The sequence below is a fragment of the Poromitra crassiceps genome (genome assembly GCF_964638095.1).
Source record: "Poromitra crassiceps genome assembly, chromosome: 23".
NCBI lineage: Eukaryota > Metazoa > Chordata > Actinopteri > Beryciformes > Melamphaidae > Poromitra > Poromitra crassiceps.
In genome coordinates this window covers 18,022,584-18,039,235 of record NC_139639.1, presented here as the reverse complement: position 1 = coordinate 18,039,235, position 16,652 = coordinate 18,022,584, and the positions used below count along the sequence as shown (strand labels likewise).

Below are 16,652 nucleotides of genomic sequence, written 5' to 3'. Positions count from 1 at the left end.
TATACAAGAAGTTTGGTGTATCTCTTTCACACATGTTGGACGTAATCTGCTTCCCCACTAGAAGAGTTAGCATGTATCTGTCTCCCCCTGCTGTGACATACAAGATAAAACATGTGGATTCTGAATTCATAACACTGTTCTGTCTACAGAGACCAATTATGTACCCCTGATACCCTTAAACATACTCTTCGCTGGTTTTTGGGGTCAACAGTTAAAAAAAGTTAGTACACTGAATTATTTATAATGCTAATGTTGACTTCATGGCGGCAGCAGTTCACACAGTTATAACTTGGTGAGTCGTAGAGTGTTGAGGTGCGCAGGAAGAACGGTGGCTCCCACTGCATAGCTGATCTCTCGCAAAATCCCATTCCAGCACTTCTCCGGCTCATCGTATCTGTGGGGGATTACGTCTGTTAGAGTAGCATGGCCCATTTGCCTCCTCAGAGACTCCGATAGCCTCCTCAGAGACCCCAATAGACTCCTCAGAGACCCCAATAGCCTCCTCAGAGACCCCATTAGGTTAACAGTTGGGAAGCTGATGCATTTACTAGAGAGATAGTGGCATTAAAGGGAAGATCCACCCTAAAAAAGGAGTCGTCCACCTGTGGTCTGTGGCTGAAGGGTCATAGGGCAACAGTTGTTGGTAGTGCTTCACTAAATAATGCATGAGAAGCTGATTTTATTAACTCGTGAATCTTTTTGGTTTGAAATTTCCCCCAGAAATCGCTGTGTAATGGAGGCATCAGTCTTTGCTGTGTTGTTTCAAGCTTTGAGACTCGTTCATTTCCTAATTCCTGACTGTCCAAGAATACAGGAATAACATACATTCCATTCTGAGGTTACCTTTTCTCAGTGGACACACACACACACACACACACACACACACACACACACACACACACACACACACACACACACACACACACACACACACACACACACACACAATTATCCACATCTACACTAAGATAAGTGTTGAAAATGAACAGTGAAACAAAGACTGGTTATAAAATCAGTTGTTTTGAGCACGTCGTACCCGCTCATAAAGTGTATTGACCGAATGCGGTGTGCCTCACCTCCAGATGTCTGTCATCTCTGTTGGCGCGGGCTCCTCGCTGGTGTCACTGGGCATCATGGCAAAGCCCCCCACAGCATACAGGAAGCCCCCCATCGACAAGAGACTGAGGGAGCTGCGCTCCTGGGGGAACTCTGTGAACTCAGACCACCTGGAGCATAGCAGGAACACGCACACACACACACACACACACACACACACACAGGAAGTGATTATGGTCTTAAAAAAAGCTGATATATGCCTATTACTGTACGACACACACATTACCACTAATGCTCTTTTTATTTGATGAGCTGATGATCGCTTCAGTAGCCACTCTCCAGGGTCTACGGGTCATTTCACGGCGATGAACAGATGCTCCACCTTGTAACAGTGTCATAAAAGATGTCTTGTGAAAAAACAATGGACTCACTTGTCGGTGGCAATGTCGTAGACCTCCACGGCGCTGGTGAGGCCTGTGTCTGTGACCCCCGTCACCACATAGATCTGGTCCATGTGGACAGTGACGCCGAACAGGGAGCGGGCCGTCTTCATCGGAGCCAGGTCCTTCCACTCAAACTTAGTGGGGTTGTAGACACACACCCTCCTCAGGCACCTCCTGCATGAACACAGAGGGACATCGTTTGAGACAGTGGATTCATTATTAAAGAGTGTTCCAAACACAATTGTAACAACAAAAAAAAAGCGATATACAAAATGAGTGATAGCACAGATGGAAACAAAATTGTTACACATTTTGAAGGATAGATTGGCGCATTATGCAGTCTACAGATACTTATAATACTACTTAATATTAAACAAGAAACTTTAGCTGATGATTTTTCTCCCCAAAAGGGATAAACGGGATTCCTGAGTTGGAATTCAACAGTAAGCAATATATGCTTTATATCGCAAGGGCCACATACTTGCTCTCTGACTTTCCTCCCAGGACATAAACAAGGCCGTTGTGTGATACGGTCCCATGGCCGTACACTGCGTAAGGAAGTGGGTCTGACTCTCCCCATTTGAATGACCTGTGGAAAAAGAGTTCGGACATGCATTAGTAATGACTCTGTATGGGTCTTCAACTCTGTGATTGCTAACAGACTGGCATCTATTTTGAGAACAAGTGTACAAAAATAGTTATGAGAAAAAATGTCAACTTGATGGGAATGTCCAGGATCTGTGTAGAAGCCTCAGTTATTTAATATAATTTAATGGGACTTGTGTTTAAAAAAAATCCAGAATCTTCCCTGTTTTAGCTCATTTATAGACCCTTCTTTTAAGAGATAACTGCAGAGTATGATAATACAGTCCGATGTTAAATGTGTCATCTGTACTTACTGTCTGTCATAGATCATGACTGAGTCCAGCACATGCTCTCCCTCCTTCAGTTCCTTGCCGCCCACAACAAAGATGGAGTTCTCTGCTTCAGTCAGCCCAAACAGACAGCGAGGATTGGGTAGTGATGGCATCCCTAGCCATTCTGAACTTACCGGGTCAAACTGGGATGGAAGAGAAGGACATACAAGTGAGTAATGAGATTGACATGAAATATGCTTTTCACCAAGTTAAAAGCTTTGTATTCGGGGATACAGGATCTTTGAATACAACTGTTTAGAGAGATTAGGGCAAAAGCAATGGGTTCTGATGAGGTTCATTGATGATAATAGTTGACATAGTACCTGTAGGAAGTAAGAGCTGAACGGTTCGTCTTTGTTCTCCTCATTGTAGAGAAGTCCCCCGGCCACAAACACCTGGTTCTGCTCGGTCACCACGCTGCAGTGGTTCTTGGGAATTTCTGTGGATTCTGAGGCCACAAAGCATTCGTTTCCTACCGGGTCATAGGCCACCGTCCCAGTGTCACTGATCATAAGTATCAGTTCTGTCTCAAACATCCCGAACCGAGGGTTATTGTTGAGGATACCCGGAAGCAAACCCTCCTCATCATCATCATCCTCCTCCTCCTCGCTCCCCTCCCCCCCCTCTGCCCCTTCACCGCTGGGCTTCCTGGGCTTTGGGAGACACCCTCTGTGGGCATCCTTGATGAGTTCCAGCTCCTTCTTCACCTCCTGGTTGAACCGAATCAATTGGTGACGCTCCACTTTTTCATTGAAGTAATCCAAAGGTATCAGCCTGAAACGGACACAGTGCAACATCTCTGGCAGCTCCTTGAGTCGATCTTTCTCGTCGTGGCCGACCCACTCCATGAGGGATTCAAACACCACCTCCTCCCGCTCAACATTGAGGGCATCTGAGGTGATGATGGAGGCCAACTCCTCTGGGCCGAGCTGGAGGAAGTCCTGGTCCCTGACTACAACCTGGTATCGTTCACAGATGAACTCCCTGGCGGCTAGAGCGAGCCTGGGACAGTCCAGCAGCAGCCCCAGCCTGAAGATAGCCAAGCAGTTGCCCAGCACCAACTTCTCTTTGAGGTAGGACACACAAACCGAGAAGATGGAGGGGATCTGGTACATGTTAGCAACCATGAAGATATCTTGGACGTTCTGTTCCGTCAGGTTAATGTCAGAGGTGTATAAGTAACGCAGGATCATCCCCATAACGCCCGGCTCCACATCTTTGAGGACAATCTCACGTTTCTTGCTTTCCTCCAGGTCAGACAGGAACATGGCCTTGAAAAAGGGGCTGCTGGCAGCAAGCACCAGCCGATGGCAGGGAAACTCCTTGTCCTGGATTTTCAGGACACAGTCCACAAACTTCTCATTCTCCAAGAGGTCACATAGTCCATCCTGAAGCAGGGTCTGTTGGTACATCCGTGGCTGCTCCACCGGGTCTATGGTCAGGGCAGCCATTTTGTTCTGTCTCCTTAACCTGTTTGGGTTTCCTGGGAGGGAGAGGCTTAGAAGAGGGGCGCCCTACTCGCTCCCCTCAACAGAGCACAACTGCGGGTAAGAGCTACGTAGATCGCTGTGGATAGTCCCCACATGGGTGCTGCAGCTGTCTCTGGCTGTCAGTTGCTCTGTAAGTCAGGCGGTATTTATAGATAGGGCCCTCACAAAGCTGAGGAATCCATTTTGGTGGATAGGGAACAGGGAGGTGGACATGTCTATTGCACCAAACAGTCCCCCACAAACAGCTGAATGACTAAGCAAAGGGGGTGTTGTCATGTTAAATCCACCACAACTTCTCACCAGCCAAGCAGGCAGGGTCCTGTTACTTTGATGAAATATCTGCTCTTTCACTCTCTTTCCAAGTGTTTCTCCCCCTAATATGTAATCTGATACTGGTTTGGATAGGTGAAAGTAACTTTCACTGACACTGAGGAACGAACATGTGGGGCCTGGCTACTGTAAATCAGTGGGTAAGGCAGAACAGAAGTTTCTGGAAGACTAATGAGTCCGTTTTACACGTGTTACATAATGACCTTCTCTTGACACCAGACCTTAGCCCATGCAGGCCCTTTTTTAGAGAAACACAATTAAATCACTCAACTTCTCCAACCTCTTTCTAAAGTAAAGTATCTATGTATGTACATTATTTTTTGTACATTATATACTGTAGGCAGGCTACTTTACTTTAGCAAGCTCATATGGGAAGGTGGGGGGATTATAAGAGAAATGTAAAAAAAAAAATCTTGATTTATTGTGTGATAGTGAAGGTGTATAATAGTGATGGATGATCAGCATGCTCTTTACCCCTGTATTTGTTGTAAAAAAAAAAGATATCCTTGAAAAGATATCTGTGGAGTTTTGGGCTATCTTTAGCTGTTTGCTCTGAAAAGGTCCAGTGGATGTCAGTGGGGCAGTGCAGCAGAGCTCTGCAGTGAAAGTTTGCCATCTTGTGGTGATAGCCTATATCTTAACTTCTGACTACCATACAAATAAATGCTTATCCATCCAAGTGAACAATAACAACAACAACAACAACAACAACAACAACAACAACAACAACAACAACAAGCCACACCGCAACCATTTTCATTCCAACAGGCTTTTATTCTTTCCTCTCCGAGCAGAACTATCACTTCTGGATGAAACAAAATTTGAATTCAAGTCAAACCATTGAAATGAGTGAACACTTTCAAATAGTAGAAACCTTTCAACCGGAAAAGGCAAGGATTTCCCCCCCTGTCTGATACAGTGAAGACATGTAGGACAGATTTTGGCGAGAGTGACCCACACCCCCTGCTGGGCCTACTGCCTTCCAGAGTGACCTGAGGGCCTCAGCCTCATCGTGGCATGGAGTCTGGGTCATGTGAGAGGGGGCAGAGGAAAGATATGTCACACTTAATCTCCTGTGGAAGATAACAGTGGAGTAAAGCAGTCACGCTCTGTTTCCAGTGCGGATGACTCAGTGTTTCAGCTGGACTGAACTACATTCAGTTTGAACATAGAGATCTAATAAAAGGATACATTCTCTCTCAACTCTAGATGAACTTTCTCATACATACCATGGTGATTTGCATTTTTGCTTATTGACAGTGTAGCCTACAGCAATAATCACCTACAAACAATGCGGAGAACTGCAGTCTCCACAGCACCCTATTTATTCATTACACTACGCAAACGGCACCTTTATTTAGAGTTTGTTTTCAAGTTTAAAAACCTTTTAGTACGGTTAAAAGTTGTGATGTTTAAGGGACTAAGGCGTCTGAGACAAGATTAAGACACCATCAAACTAAAAAGAAAGAAAGAAAGTCATCTGCCTTAGATATTTGGTACATTACAAATAAACACAGGAGGCAATACTGTATCTTCTTCAATATATTAGCTTTAACATCCAAAAATATTTGGCAGGCCTATAATTTGTTAAACATTATTTGCAAGGATAAAACACAAATACAAAATGCACCATCGGTGGGTTTGTGTCAAAGGACGTGTGGCGATTATCTACAGCAAGTGCACTTGAGGATATTTCACAGTTCAAAACATTGCCTCGCTTCTGACAAACGAAAGCAAAAATGCAGACTCGGGAACAATGGAGGTGCTGACTGGCTGTTAACAGTCTGGTTCAGTAGAGTTTGCAAGGCCGAGGTCAGAACAATGCAAGGGGTTGTTGAAGATGAACTCTGTAAAACTCAGTCTTCCCGTCTATTCTTCTTTCTCTTTCTCTCCTTCCACCGGCTTCACCGGCTCTGGGTCGTCCAAGAGGGCTTGATTTCGCTCCCGTTCCTTCACCAACTGCACACCACAGTAGGTCACCAGCAGCACTGACAGGGTGGACAGAGGGAAACCTGGAGAAGAAACCAGGAAGGAAGGAAGAAGAAGGGGGAAGGAAGGAGGACATGGAACGCAAAACAGAGGAGAAATGAGGTCAGGAAGGTATGGCTTGCTGTTTACTTTGTATTCTGACCTGAGTAGATGCTCAACTGGAGATAATAATTTCAAAAACATCTCAGTTCTTGTCAGTATTCTGTTGTTAAGATGTCTAGTATTGTAGGTACATGAAGGAAAACAACAAAGAGGAGGCTAAAGTCATCAGATCTGTGGGGGATGGAGCCCCTTGGGATTCAGTTTCTCCTGAACGGTTTATGGTACCTTTGAATCTGCTTTGATTGGACCTTACAGAGAACCCTAACTCCACAGATCAGTTTGATTTATTTCCCTAGCAGCTGCCCACCTTTGAAAAGCAGTCTTCTCCCCACCATTTTGGCAAACTCCAGACTGTTGAGGGCGAGAACATTGTACAGGACGATGCACCAGAAGTTGGCGGCATTGAACACGCCCCTGATCCTGCGTGACATGGCCTCCCCCATAGCACCCTGGAGACAGTTGGATACAAACAGATATACTCAAAGACCTGGCATACTTTGCATGAGTGCAGTATATAGAATGTGGGGTTTTGACATATGTGTAGCTCACCTCGATGGTGGAGAATGGAGGAAGGGAGAAGAACTTGGCCACCCACAGCTCAAAGTTGAGACCGAAGCAGTTGAAGAAAGACCAGATGTACACCACCTCACATGGACCCAGCCACAAGGTGGTGATGGCGAAGGTGCAGAAGGTTGCCAGGAGCTCCTTGAAGATCTTGTCATGATTGCCCCCGATATAGTCATAAACATACCTGAAAATTTCAACTCAGCTGCGGTCAAAGACATTCAGCTTAATGAAGAATCATATACAGAAAAACTAGAAATAACCGCCTCGCGGTTGTATGCCTCCGCCAACAAGTCAAGTTGCAGTCTACATCCATGTCTGTCCAGACTCTTAAAATATATGTAGTGAATACTTTGAAGGAATTTAATACAATGTGTTACATTAAGTGTTTTTTTGTTTTTTGTTTTTTGTTTGCAAAATGGAAGTTACCGGTATTATCACTATATTGACATGTATGATTCCAGCGAATAATCTCTAGTCAAGCTGTCTTCACTTAGAAACTTTACAGAGGAATACAGAGGAGAGAGCTTTGTCACATGGTGCAACAACAATCACCTGAAACTCAATAGCAGCAAAATCAATGCATTTGTGGTGGACGAACAGAGGCCCCCTACCCTGGTTGTCATCTTTGGAGAGGAAGTGAAGAGGTTGGACTCATACATGTGAGGTCACGGTGACCTTGACCTTTGACCACCAAAATCGAATAAATTCATCCTTGAGTCCAAGTAGACATTTGTGGCAAATTTGATGAAATTTCCTCAAGGTGTTCCTGAGATATAATGTTAACGAGCATGGAACAGATGGATGTGAGGTCACAGTGACCTTGGACTTTGACCTTTGACCACCAAAATCTTATCAGTTTATGGACATTTGTGCCAAATTTGAAGAAATCCCCTGAAGCAATTCCTGAGATATTGCGTTAACGAGCATGGGACGGATGGACAGATGGACGGACGGACGGATGGATGGACGGACGGACGTGAGGTCACAGTGATCTTGAACTTTAAACTTTGACCACCAAAGTCTAATCAGTAATTCCAAGTGTATGTTTGTACCAAATTGGGAGAAATTCCCTGAAGGCGTTCCTGAGATATTGCTTTAACAAGCATGGAATGGACAGATGTGAGGTCACAGTGACCTTGAACTTACTTTAAAATTTGGCCACCAAAATCGAATCAGTTTATCCTTGAATCCAAGTGGACGTTTGTGCCAAATATTAAGAAATTCCCTCATGGCATACCTGAGATATTGTGTTAGGGAGGGACAGACGGACCGACGGACGTGAGGTCACAGTGACCCTGAACTTTGACCTTTGACCACCAAAACCTAATAAGCTTATTGAGTCCAAGTGGATGTTTGTGCCAAATTTGAAGAAACGCCTCAAGGCGTTCCTGAGATATCGCGTTGAGGAGCATGGGGCGGATGGACGGATGGACATGAGGTCAGTGACAGTGACCTTGAACTTTGACCGTTGACCACCAGAATCTAATCAGTTCATCCTTGAGTCCAAGTGGACATTTGAGCCAAATTCGAAGAAATCCCCTCAAGACGTTCCTGAGACCGGCCGGACGGCCGGACAACCCAAAAACAATGCCTCGCCGGCGGAAGCATAAAAATAGCCTTTCAATGTCAGTTAGGGCAGGATTTTTGGATTCAAACACTCACCTGCACAGCCAGTCATTGATGCCCCGGTCGAAATGCCTAACAAAACCACAAGACAACATTTCAAGGTTAGATATGATCAACAAAAAAACAACATGGTACATTAAACACACCTCCGAACTCCATGCTGATGTTACACACCAGGTCAAATTGACACTTACGTCTCAGCGAAGACATACAGCATGGTGATACACTTAGGGGGCTGAGGAGGATCCAGGTGGTCCAGTCTAGACACGGTGTTGATGACGCCAAACATGACTGCTGCTTTCACCCAGTCATACACCAGGTTGGAGTAGGCCAGACCAGCTGCAAAGGTATACATAGAAACAAAGCAATGTTTACGGAATATGCATGCACCCTGCTTTAAAGTTTATATTCATACAGTTACATACACCCACAGATCATGTTTGGATTCGCTAACTTAAAAGTTAAAAACTAAAAACTTTTTGAAAAATCGACCACTCATATCGTCCACTTCCAATGGTTCTTCCCTGACCACAGCTACATAAAAACAGTCTGCACATTTGAGGTATTAATGAAATTTAAAGGTATAATCTATCCCAGAATTTCCTCTTTGAATACGTACAGTGGGTCACCCACAGTGGGTCACCCTGCCACAAAGAGCTGCAAACCCTAAAATAATGCATTATCCTGGGATTTCAATGGCAAGTTTTAGTCTCACATGATCTAAATATAGTTTCACTTTTTCACCCTTGCGAGCATGCAATTCCAGGGGAAACAGTGAATACTTTTTGTCATCTAAGGTAATGAATATGGGCACAAAATATCAGCAGATGGCAGCTTTACTACAAAAATATTGGTGTCAATATCAGTATCAGACTTCAAAAATCTATTCTGGTCTGACCCTATTAGACATACTGACCCAGGGACCAATCAGAAAGCTGCTTGACCAGCTTCATGTCACTGGGGATGGTCAAGATGTAGAGGTAGTGGAAGAAGACAGCCACCACCAGAATCACTCCCAGGTGCAGCAAGGCCTGGGTGGTGATGTTCCACATCTCCCTCTCCTTACGGGTCAGCTTGGTGTTGTTCACCTGCACAGCAGATCAGTACACTGACACACTGAACACCATTCAGTCCTGTAAACAAGCTGTTGTAAAATATGACCATCACACCATAGCCATACACATTAGTTGTAAAGTACAGAGATGATAAAGACTTTGCTTTCTGTCTCTGCCTGCGTTTTATAAGGACAGAGCAGAACAGACTCTTGGGATTGTAAACTTTATCGACTTCTATATTCTTGTGTTATACAGTAAAAAGACATCAGCATCTTACATAAATGCATGAGCTGTCCTAAAATGACCTTGAATATAATGTAGGGATGCATATCGGTGCCGATATATTATCGGCTGATAATGGGAAATCTATATTCATCGGGTATTATTGGTATCAGCATTATTATAGCCGATATCAAAACGTTTTATTTTATTTTATTTTTTACAAGGAAAACTCTTTTGGATACCTTTAAGCATAAAATTACATAGGGGTCAGTCTACAATATGCCTTTTGTCATTGTGTTTATCTGCAGACGAAGCCTCAACAACCATTTCCAGAGGAGTGGAGACACAAATGCTCACCACACAAGAGCGAGCATTGCAGACCTTTGCTTATAGGTTCAAAACTAATATGGGCAAATGTTCTTTTAGGTTTGGTGGAGCTGCAAACTGGAATATGTTACCCCTAGTTTGTAGTTTTTATAATTGTATGTACCAATTCTTTGTTGTTTTGATTTGTATGTCTGAGACCAAGGACCACAACGGAAACAAATCTTTGACTTTATTGTGTATTATCCTTGATGTTGTTTCTGAGATGCAGGTCCTTATTTCATGTTTTCTTTTAACCAAACATCTAATAAATGAAATCAAATGAAATCAAATGAAATCAAATGAAATCAAATGAAATCAAATGAAATCAAATGAAATCAAATGAAATTAAATGAAATCAAATATTCTTTTGAAAATGTGAAATTGGTTATCTTATTGGTACCAGCCATGAGAAGCAGGTAATTTATCTGTTATCTGTATCAGCAGAAAATAAATACATATCGTGCATCCCTAATATAAAGATATGCCACTGAGCGAGCTTGCACAGAGACAGAAATGGGCAGCCTGCCGTTCAGTCAGTCTGCAGCAACTCACCTGAGCATGGAACTGGTCGAAGGTCATGATGGGTCCAAAGAAGAAGAAGGGGAGGTAGAAGTTGTATTTGAGCAGGTCACAGAATGTGTAGTTGCCGTCCTTCCGGTCACAGTTCTCAAAGGCGAAGCTCATGCAGCGGAAGATGGAGAAGCCGCAGCCTCCGTAGAACAGGATGTCTTGCAGGTTGAAAGAGCCAGTCACCAATGATTCCTGCAGGAGGAACCAGAGTAAAAGATGTTTACCAAAAGGATCTCAAATCTTCAACAATTCAGATTTCAGATGGACACATTTCGCTGAAGGTTGGACCCAGATTCCACTGAAGGTTGTAAGGTTGTGTATAATGTTAAACAAATGTGGTGGTAAATGAAGTGATGAAAAGCCAGTTATTACAGAAGGTAAACAACATCCAATGTTAACAGAAATCAGCTATATTTTCAGAAAAGCATTAATATCCTTTTCCCCTTCAAAGACCCTATGCATATAACGTCCATCAGTTTGATGCTACTTACTATGATGTATATTATGAATCTACGCCATTAAGACCTAAAAAGGTGGATAAACTCTATTTTACCAATTAAAAATGTGAATAAACAGATTCGCCGGGATTGCCCTCCACTACATCACTGAATTATGACACTTGCAACTTTGTATAGTGTTACAGTCATTTCATTTCTTCATAAATTCTGATCACTGGACCAGCATTATCAAGCAGACCGCCACCTGTTAAGACGTTTACTCCAAACCAGTTTGGCCATTCACCTGCCAGGAGTTATAGGGCTCCAGCTTGATGGAGGCCAAAGAGGTCAGGCCGGCCAGGAGGCACATCCATTTCCTCTTGACCAGAGCAACACTGTAGAGGATGATGCAGTGAGACAGAACCAGCGCCATGAAGGTCCAGCCCATCGTGACCAAGACCGCCAAACTGCCGTACATGCAGAAGATCAAGGGTCTGTGCTGTGGGGGAAGAGGGGATGGCGTCAGTGCGATGACCTAACAGCACTGGGGTAGCATCCATCCATAATGTGTGTGCAACACACATCAAAATGGAGTTAGTACTATAACAAAAACTCTACAACACTCTACAAAATCTACTGTCTCTGGGTATCAATGATTTTAAATGGAACACATGACATGGGCAATGGTAAATTGAATGATGTTACCTTACATCCATCTATACCAATCTTCATTGCAAGCATGGAACAAGACAGAACACATGTTTAAAACATATTAGACTGTTTTAAATATGCCAAAATACATGGGACAGAATCATTGGTACACTCAGCAACAGCCTGTCCCACTCCACAGCATTCAACTCATGTATCAGGTCAAAACTGTGTTAGGCCCAGGGGTACATATATATGTGTTAGAATAGAATAGAATCCTATCATAAGAATGCAAAGTGTCTGTCTGTCTGTGTGTGAGTGAGTGAGTGAGTGAGTGAGTGAGTGAGTGAGTGAGTGAGTGAGTGAGTGAGTGAGTGAGCAGCTATGCTATATGTGCAATCAGGCTGAATCTTTCAGGAAGTGTAAAGAGCACCCCTGCGGGTGACCTAACAGAGCCGGATTTTTGAATTAGGTGATTAGGGCCGACTGAAATAAATGGGCTAAAATGGCTAATTAGTGGCCAAAATGCATGCCTCAACACAGGTTCAGCACCGTGGAGAGCTCCAGAGTGCAGCAGCACCATAAGCAGCACACAGGTGAGCGGAGCTGAAGCATGCAATTACTGTGTGTGTGTGTGTGTGTGTGTGTGTGTGTGTGTGTGTGTGGGGGGGGGGGGGGGGTAGTGCTATCTCTAATTGATGTGTGCGTGCCTGGTGTGTGGCACCTGCTGGCTGCTGTGGGTACTGCTATGACTAATTTGGCCGTTTTTGGCCATTTAATCGGCCATAATGCCCTGATATATATATCTATATCTATAGATATAGATATATATAGATATAGATATATAGATATATATATATATATATATATATATATATATATATATATATATATATATATATATATATATATATATATATATATATATATATATATAGATAGATATATAGATATATATCTATATATCTATATATATATTGCTTTGCCATGTAACACACTACACATCAAACAAAAAATGATGTATAAGCTTTGATGGGAGAAAGGCATGTGTCCACTCTCTCTCTCTCTCTCTCTCTCTCTCACACACACACACACACACCTTGGGACATAGCAGGGTGAAAATCTTGGCAAAGATCACGTGACCAGCGAGAGCAAAAAGGATATGGTTGCGGAACGTAGAGAACCACATCATCCACTCGAAGTCTGCAACATCCTGTGGAGGAGGAAGATGATACTGACAAACAAGCACTTGATGTCGGAGTTGTTTCATCTTGGGTTTGATCATGCACTATAGCACACATATCAGTTATAGAATACAAAGAGGTATAGAAACACTCTCAATGAACAACTTGCCATTTTCCTGCCAAAGTAATGCCATCCTGGTTTCACACTCTCCTTGAAGGCCTTCCTGTTTACATTCTCTGAACAGAGACAAGAAGAAGAATCAGCAAACAAAACATCAAAGTGTGTAAATCATATAACTGATGCCAATATAATTATGGTAAAGCTTCTGGGTTCTTCTGGCTACTAAGCTCAGGCTTTTTTGTTGCGGATTTGTATACTGATACATTTTTCCCCATCTGTCTGACCTGCTGTGAGAGTTTCAGTGGGCATAATCCAATGAGGTTTAGTGTAATTGCTGGATTGCTCACATAGCACATTTGAGGTGTGAATAAGCCCATTTCACAAAGCCAAATATTATGTAATATACTTACCACAAAGCTTTTGTTTTTATTTTCTGTCATAATCTCTAAGCCTTCATTTTGATGAGATTATTTCACAGAAGAAATTGAAATGATTGTGCAGAAACTAGTGTTTGGGTGTTGAAACAGACATAGGTTACAACAGAGGATGCAATGTAAGTCACTAACAGCTCCAACAGGTTTGCCTGATTACACGAATGGCCATGAAAGAGGATATCAAAATGTGAGGGTCAATTAGGGAAAGCTTCTTATTTCTGGGAAAATAGCCAGACTTCTATTGCCAGTTCACAGTATCGCTGTAGCATGCAGACTTGAGTATAATACTGTAAATGTAACAGTAACACAGTAACAGTGAAGCAGGCCAGAATAATGAGTGACAATATGATTCTGCCCCGGCCAATCTCACAGAGCTGATTGTGACAGACAGTGCCATCCATCAGATTACATAACCCGCTGACTGCAGCATTTTACCGTCAGAGCTTATGCAAATTACAAAATCTTAGTGTACAGCCTGGAACATATGCACTAATCACAGAAATATCTCCATCAGGAGGACAACCGGTGGTCCTAATTGGACCGGCTTTAATTAGCCTTCATAATAATAGGAATATGTGAGAATTCCTTGGGGGGAGGGGGTCCTTTTAGATGTGGGAGATGAACATTGTTCTAAATCACATACGAAACAGTCTTAGGCTAATGAAGATTTATGGGTAGGGATCCTGCAGATTTTGATAATATTGACATTTACAAGGCAACGTTTCCAGAATTAATAAGTGTTGATTTTTCACTGACAACTATTTGACGTTCGTTGGAAGTGTTGATTGGAGAGTTGTTTGTCCACTTATAGAGCTGATATTGCTCTGGATCTACTGTTCCAAACATCTAGATGAACTCTGATGGCTGTGGACTGATATAAACACTGGCACCGAGTTGATTTTTCCACTATCTGAGTCACATTAACACTGAGGATTTGACTGTGATATGCGGCTACTGTATGTATTATCCTCGGACACCTCTTGACATGTTGTCCACTCACCGCTTGAAGCTTCAAATATCCAACTGCCTGCCCATATCACGGCCACAGAGAGCACAGCAGTGTAGAGATACAGCTCATATCTGGGGAGGGCCGCCTTTATCCCCATGGTGAATCTTAATGCGTAGGAGCCCTGGCAGGTTGAAAAGCAATCAGTGGCACAGAATCATAGAACTGACAGGATACAAATATATGGACAAAAGATCAAGATCAAGATATACAGATCTACCAGCATCTGACTGACCATTGTATGAAGTTTGCCAAGATAGAGTTTGGAGATCTGAGACATCCAGTGTCAACGCATAGTTTTACAGTCTTGGCTTAAAATAGTATGGTTTCTACTAATTTGACCGGGTTTATTCATAACCAATGATAGAATCTGTATTTGGACAAAATATCACTAACAGGATTACACCGTTTTGCAGCCTATAGAATGTTGTAGATTAATTTGTTCATAAATATTCATGTGTAGCCTAATGTATTGGCTATTAAAATTATGCATTAGCCTACATCAGTTTGCAAACTAGTCCACTGGAATAACCCAGCTAACCCAGCCACCGCCCAAAAACACATTCTTAGATTAGATTAGAAAGCTTTATTCATCCCCAGTGCAAACAGATCAAACAGTAATAATTAGGCTATCATTATACATTTCACTTGTCCCAACACAAATCAGTACACAGGTCTTCTCTGTCGGAATTTAAGCCGATACCTGTTCATGAGGTGACATTTGACTAATAAGCCTTCAGGACAGGCAGGGCAGAGACTTAAATAGGACTGCAGCGCTCCAGCTATAGGAATCAGCACCGTCAGCTGCGCAACCCTACCTCTCCTTCCTATTATAGCCCTTGCAGTTGGTCGGCTGTACATGCAGCGGGGCAGCTGCAGTGCTATGTGATCTGAGAGGCGCCGGCCGGAGTCACTTCACAATAATTAGCACTGATGGGAATAGTGGTGCATCGGGATAAGAAAACAAACGGCTTCAACTTTTGCACAGGAGAACACTTGAACATGTTGTGTTGTGTACGTGTATGTGTACGTGTACGGTGTACGTGTATGTGTGTGTGTGTGTGTGTGTGTGTGTGTGTGTGTGTGTGTGTGTGTGTGTGTGTGTGTGTGTGTGTGTGTGTGTGTGTGTGTGCGCGTGTGCGTGCGTGTGTGCGTGTGCGTGCGTGTGTGTGTGTGTGTGTGTGTGTGTGTGTGTGTGTGGGCTGCTGTTGCCGCAGTGTAAGTTGGTGAAGTTAAAGCAATTCCCATGCCCACTGGAGGAACCTCAGCAAAGCGTCCTGCATACAAATTAAATGTTTTTGTTTCATTGGCCGATGATGCTGAAAAATCACTCGGCTTTCTTTCTGCGTTGATTTGTTCTTCTTATTTAACCCTATGCAGCTGCACACATAGCCTACAGAGTAGCCTAAAGGAGAGAAAAAAAGACTAACCTTGTATCCGCTTCACTGTCTGTATGGGGGCGACAGGGTTTTCAGCCCCAGTCCTCAAAAGGCAAAAATAAAATAAAATAAATAAAATAAAAAGTAAATAAAAGGTTTTCTAATTCATCCGCCTTGCTTTGTGGGCTTTCCGCTGTCGCCGCCTGTGATCAGCCTCGGCCAGTCAGGATGTTGCGGACTCAACGCGAGGAGAGGATCAGGAGGGGGGAGAGATATATTTATCCTCCACTTCTGCACCGCAGTGAGGGGTGGTCCAGACCGGGCTGTGTCCATCAAACAGACCGGAGCGCTAAAACACACTCAATGGACCAGGTTCGAAATGAAGTGAAATAAAGCTGCTGTATCATCAGTCAGTATCCGCAGTGTAACAATTACTGAAACATAATGCCTGCATGTTTATTCTATCCCATAATAAATGTTAGAAGACTACATCACAGCGCAATAAACCATGTAGCCTATTAATAACAAACCAATTGAATATATGATGATGATGATGATGATGATGATGATGATGATGATGATGATGATGATGGTGGTGGTGGTGGTGGTGGTGGTTGTTGTTGTTGTGGTGGTGGAGGAATTGTATTACATATTACAGTAATGCCATAGCATTCAATACCATAATGTGGTCACTATAAACTCACTATTGT

General features: G+C 43.1%; 2 protein-coding genes across 2 annotated transcripts; both read right to left on the bottom strand.

Moving 5' to 3' along the window:
- Window positions 1-282: 282 nt before the first annotated feature.
- klhl40a (kelch-like family member 40a) lies at window positions 283-3,867 on the bottom strand (the record flags this gene model as incomplete). Its single annotated transcript, XM_083659507.1, has 6 exons — window positions 283-394; window positions 1,077-1,226; window positions 1,488-1,673; window positions 1,981-2,088; window positions 2,399-2,559; window positions 2,740-3,867. 6 exons carry the CDS (start codon window positions 3,865-3,867, stop codon window positions 283-285), a joined length of 1,845 nt encoding a protein of 614 aa, XP_083515633.1.
- Window positions 3,868-5,026: 1,159 nt separating this feature from the next.
- Window positions 5,027-16,121, bottom strand: hhatla (hedgehog acyltransferase like, a). The gene is made up of 13 exons (XM_083659516.1): window positions 15,994-16,121; window positions 14,558-14,687; window positions 13,172-13,239; window positions 12,918-13,031; window positions 11,876-11,896; window positions 11,475-11,669; window positions 10,716-10,925; window positions 9,437-9,608; window positions 8,715-8,859; window positions 8,557-8,592; window positions 6,877-7,078; window positions 6,635-6,776; window positions 5,027-6,248 (listed from the first exon to the last, which is right to left on the bottom strand). The coding sequence occupies exons 2-13, from the start codon at window positions 14,661-14,663 to the stop codon at window positions 6,106-6,108; spliced, it is 1,554 nt and encodes a 517-aa protein (XP_083515642.1). The 5' UTR covers window positions 14,664-14,687; window positions 15,994-16,121; the 3' UTR covers window positions 5,027-6,105.
- Window positions 16,122-16,652: the final 531 nt, after the last annotated feature.

Coding starts and splice junctions, on each gene's coding strand:
- hhatla (XM_083659516.1), bottom strand. CDS start 14,663: ATGGGGATAAAGGCGGCCCTCCCCAGATATGAGCTGTATCTCTACACT. Junction 13,032..13,171: donor ATTACTTTGGCAGGAAAATG/GCAAGTTGTTCA, acceptor CCTCCTCCACAG/GATGTTGCAGACTTCGAGTG. Junction 10,926..11,474: donor AGCCCTATAACTCCTGGCAG/GTGAATGGCCAA, acceptor TTCCTCCTGCAG/GAATCATTGGTGACTGGCTC.